At 33.4% G+C, this 5000-nt stretch overlaps 1 protein-coding gene across 1 annotated transcript in view; it reads right to left on the bottom strand.

The window, feature by feature from the left end:
* Positions 1-2704: 2704 nt before the first annotated feature.
* The window catches only part of LOC143028501 (bifunctional arginine demethylase and lysyl-hydroxylase JMJD6-B), a 30743-nt gene continuing 28447 nt past the window's right edge, over positions 2705-5000 (bottom strand). The window contains exon 5 of the mRNA XM_076190693.1: positions 2705-4483. Coding sequence (XP_076046808.1) covers positions 4398-4483 — 86 coding nt within the window. The 3' untranslated portion in view covers positions 2705-4397. The remainder of the gene's footprint in view (positions 4484-5000) is intronic.

Consider the following 5000-nt stretch of genomic DNA (forward strand, 5'->3'; position numbering starts at 1 on the left):
AATAGCCATAAAACTGTGGTAATAGCCTTTGTTAAGGACAACATATAGATATACAATTGCCTTAGTCATAAGCATGAAAATTGTCATGAAAACTGTGACAACTACATCACTGATTATACAACCTTCAGTGATGATTATAAAGATGTAATGGTTATGACAGTGATGACCGTATCATTTATGTCAATGATGATAATAAAGATGATAATGATGATATCCGTGATGATCATTTCGAAGATAAAGTCGATGGAATTAAAAACAAATGTAATAAAGTACAATAACTATCTATGATGTTAACTATATTTGAAATAGTAATAGTAATCAAGAGGAAAAATGAAAATTACATCTTAATCACTGATAATAGTGAGAAAATTATGATATATGCAAGACCTTAAAAGTAATTTTCATCAAGGTTCAAATGATCATAACAACTTATCTGTAACTTATAACACGATATCAAACAATCCCATGAAATTATGTGTAGACTAAACATTGTAATATAAATTTTATATGTGTTCTTAAATCAATCTCTTAGGAATACCAATTGTGAACCTATGATACAAGTCTTTAATGTATGGGACTAGTAAGCTACAAGGCTTTTTTTTACCTAGATATCAATGAAAATAGGCATGCATGAAACTTTGTTCTTAAACACACACACACACACACACACACACACACACACACACACACACACACACACACACACACACACACACACACACACACACACACACACACACACACACACACACACACACACACACACACACACACACGCACACACACACCCAGAGATCGGCAAATAATGAGCTCTGAGCTCACTGCCGTAGGGTGGTGTCTGGCTGTCTCGACAGAGACTGCAGCAGATCCGAGATGAATACACACGCACACACACACATACACATACACACAAGAACACACACATCTATATATACTCTCACCTCATATTGATACAAGGTTTAGATAATCACAAATGCTTATTTTCACTCTTTGAAATAAAAAACCTTCCTCTATTCCATTCAAACCTAACAAGATTCCCCTTTTGTCCGGAGAAACCATTATACGCAAATTAAATTCCTTTCGATTTAGTACATCTATCGTTCTAGCTGATATGACTTAAAAAATAGGAACCTAGAAGACAGCAGATCGACAAGAGACTGCCCTAACTACAACTAATTAAGTGTTAGACAAAAATATCAAAATACTCTCAGCCACATATCAACTGGTTTTCTATATCACATTGAATCATCTAGCTGAAACTAAGGAAAACTAAGAAAATTAATACGTAATGTACACAAACTGATAATCAAGTTAAAAGAAACAGGATTATATCCAGAATTAATGTGGAAAATTTTCCCACAAATTCTAATATTGAATTTGATTATACTGAAATTCAGTCACTTAAAATACTACAAAGTAATACCTATTGCCTAATCACTCCAAACAAGCAAAAATGAAACAAAAGTTATTTTGAACAGATCTGATAACAGGATAGCCAAGGAGAACAAAATCCCCGTTCATGTTCTCTATTGTTATACAGTTCTTTGTCGGAAACAAAAGAATAACGAAACCGAATGTGACGTCATTGTTAATTATAGGAAGACGATCGACGTATTAAAAAAACACAAAATAAAGGATGAACATCTAAGTTCCCTTTTTCAGTATAGGGACATATTTTCCATTCTTTCTTCTGACTAGTCTCCATATATATTTTGTTTCATAAGTTTACTTTTGTTCATAAGAATACTGACGTAATTTTCAATGTCATCTTTCCCATAGAGAAAGAAATAGCAAAAAAACTTAAATCTCATAAAAAATAAAACAAAATAAAAAATAAGACAAATTTCAAGAGATTGAATTGTTTGTTTGTCCAAGCCCAAGTCGAAATATGTGTTCTTTCACGTGGCCAATGGCCATGGCTTCGATTTAATCGTATCCGGAAGGCAAACGAATTTTGAAACTTTGTTGAAAAGAAAAGAAAGAAAGAAGAAGAAGAAAAAAAAATGAAAAAAAGAAGAAGAAGGAGAAGAAGAAGAAGAAGAAGAAGAAGAAGAAGAAGAAGAAGAAGAAGAAGAAGAAGAAGAAGAAGAAGAAGAAGAAGAGGTGAGGAGGAGAAAGCTTCTGGATTACTGGAAGTCTTCGTGAACCTTTTGGCGTCTGCATAAACATAAGACCCGTATATAGACGCCGAAGAATTTACCGAGAACCCTCAGCAGTCTGCAATCTTCCCATTCGTCCAAAGAAACGATTTTCTGTTGATGAAATATACGCTGGAGCCTAGCTTTTTTCAGACACTGAAACCCAGTTTAGTGAGTACTATATGCAGCTAACTACCGAGAACTGTAGTAAAACTTTTGTAAATTATACAAAAACCCACTGTCGGAGTGAAAAAAAAAAAAAAATAGAGGAGTGTATATTTCTCCAACCGCTTCGCCTATCTTGTACTTTCCTGAAGAGGGCTGCAGTTGGTAGCCGAAAGATACAAGTCAGCTGTCTCACTTTTTTTTTCACTCCGACAGTGGGTTTTCTGTGTGATATGCCACTAAGTTGAACGTTTTAGGGTACGACACTATTTTCACCGTAATATATCTATATATATATATATATATATATATATATATATATATATATATGTATATATATATATATGTATATGTACATACATACATATATACATACATATATATATATAATATATATATATATATATATATATATATATATGTATATTTAATGCATGATCTTCATGAAAATAGGTATTTGAAAATGGGGTAACATGTGTGAATAGGGTTTGTGCTTAATCATACACTCTTGACATCTGTATAGCCGTAGACTAGTTAGACTGGAGAAATTTAAAAGATTAAATCTTGAAATATGATGATATATAGTAAAGAAATCTCTTCATATTACGTAAAGAAAAACATAAGTAGGTAAATTATGTTTTTCTCATAAAACAAAACTGATTAGATTGATCACAAAAATTGTGGTGATGACACTTTTAGTGAAACGTTATGACTTTATATAACGACTAGATTATGAAGTCTAGATCTCTTTTGTGGAAATATAAATACCTGTTGACCACTTTACTTATACTATTCTAGACTGATGCTAGAATATTTAATTCAATTCATAGAAAACCCAGAAAACAAGTCATTTATAAATTTCACTGTCTGAAATACACTCGATACAGTGCACGTTAATTTATATTCCGTTCCTAAAGCCCCGTTTACACGGGGCAAGTTGAGAGGCAAGTCAAGTATGCAAGTTATTTGAACTGGATAAGAGAGCGAGCAAGTACATGTCCACACAGATCAAGTCATAAACAAGTGACCTGTGTGAAGATGTACTTACTCATTTTCCTCCCCAGTTCAAGTAACTTCCTCACTTGACTTGCCCCGCGTAACTTGCCCCGTGTGAACGAGGTTTAAAGGTCTGACAAAAGCTCAACTCAGTTTATGGCAAGTACTTCAGTCAGCTGATGGAGCCATTAACTAAGTTTAATTTTTCTTAGTCTTGTTTGAACAAAATACGGTCTTCGGGTTTTTATCAACTGAATAGAGTTTGTCACGAATTTTGATTATAATAAGTGAAGTGGGCACAGGTAATGATGAGGCAATTTTGTTCTCATCTGTGACTCAATGTTACAGGGATGGTAAACAATAACTAGTCTCAAATTAATATTTTTGGATTCCTAATCTAAAGAAAAAAGTATGACTTCAATCAGTCTTCTTTTTCATGATTTCTTTCTCTTCGTTATTTGCACTCTCCTTTCTTTACGTTTAATTTCTTCGTTTATTTTTTCCTCGTTTTTTATATGATTGTACCTTGCCATTTTATAGTTTTCATATTTTCAATTTTTTCTAAATGTTCACGTTTTTGTCTAACTCATTTATGGCCAGTCATCTAGGATATTGACTATTTCTAAAAACTAGTAATCTTGAAGCATTTTTCCGTCGTGTTTTGCCCGTAATAAAAAAAAAACTCTTAATCAATTCTAAAACTTAGAACAAAACAATGTCTTAGCCATAAAGAATCACAATATGTCTTTTCACTAGTAATAATCTTTTTTCCAATATCATATGTATATACTTTTATCACAAGAATCTTTCTTTTCTTTTGATTCTTCTCGGTCTAAAGTTGACTGCTAAAAGATAAGTTTTCCGATATACATTTTTTTTTATCACACTATTTCTTCTTCTTCTTCTTCTTGGCCTCAAACTACCTTTCCACTACTAATAAATCGCTTCCTGATATCATCTTTTTTATCACAAGAACGTCTTTTATTTTTCTCTTTATATTTTGGGTTCTTCTTGGTCATCCCGTCCTCAGGGTCTGTTTGAAGCTTTCGTCCATTTTTCCTCTACTTTCTTTGGTGAAACTCTCTTCTCCATTTTCTTTTAGTCGAACTCAGAACCGATGGTGACGCTGAGGTCTTGTGAGACAATGAGCGTCTTGTGGTACCAGATGTTGGTGTCTAAGACAACTGTGGGAAGAAAAGACATTAATGATTAATCAAGAGAATTGACCAAAATAGTCTTAGATTAAAAACTGTGGAAAGAAGAGATGTTACCAAACTAGAATTAAGTTAATGAATACGGAAAGAAAGGACACTATACATATGGATTAATATTGTCAAAAGACATGTCATCAAAATAGTTCGAAGGTACAATGTATTGCAATGATGATATAACGTACCAACATACAAGGTTGGAAAAAAAGAAAGAAAGAGAGAGAGAGAGAGAGAGAGAGAGAGAGAGAGAGAGAGAGAGAGAGAGAGAGAGAGAGAGAGAGAGAGAGAGAGAGAGAAAGTTATTAAATAATTTGAAGTTACAATGAATTGAAATGATAAAACGTGCCGACAGATCCATAAAATGATTTAAAAAGGTGTGTGTGTGTGTGTGTGTGTGTGTGTGTGAGAGAGAGAGAGAGAGAGAGAGAGAGAGAGAGAGAGAGAGAGAGAGAGAGAGAAGACGTGATGTGTATGAGTTCATCTCACCGCA

The sequence above is a fragment of the Oratosquilla oratoria genome, chromosome 9 (assembly GCF_046742065.1).
Source record: "Oratosquilla oratoria isolate Oo_2021 chromosome 9, ASM4674206v1, whole genome shotgun sequence".
Taxonomy (NCBI): Eukaryota; Metazoa; Arthropoda; class Malacostraca; order Stomatopoda; family Squillidae; genus Oratosquilla; species Oratosquilla oratoria.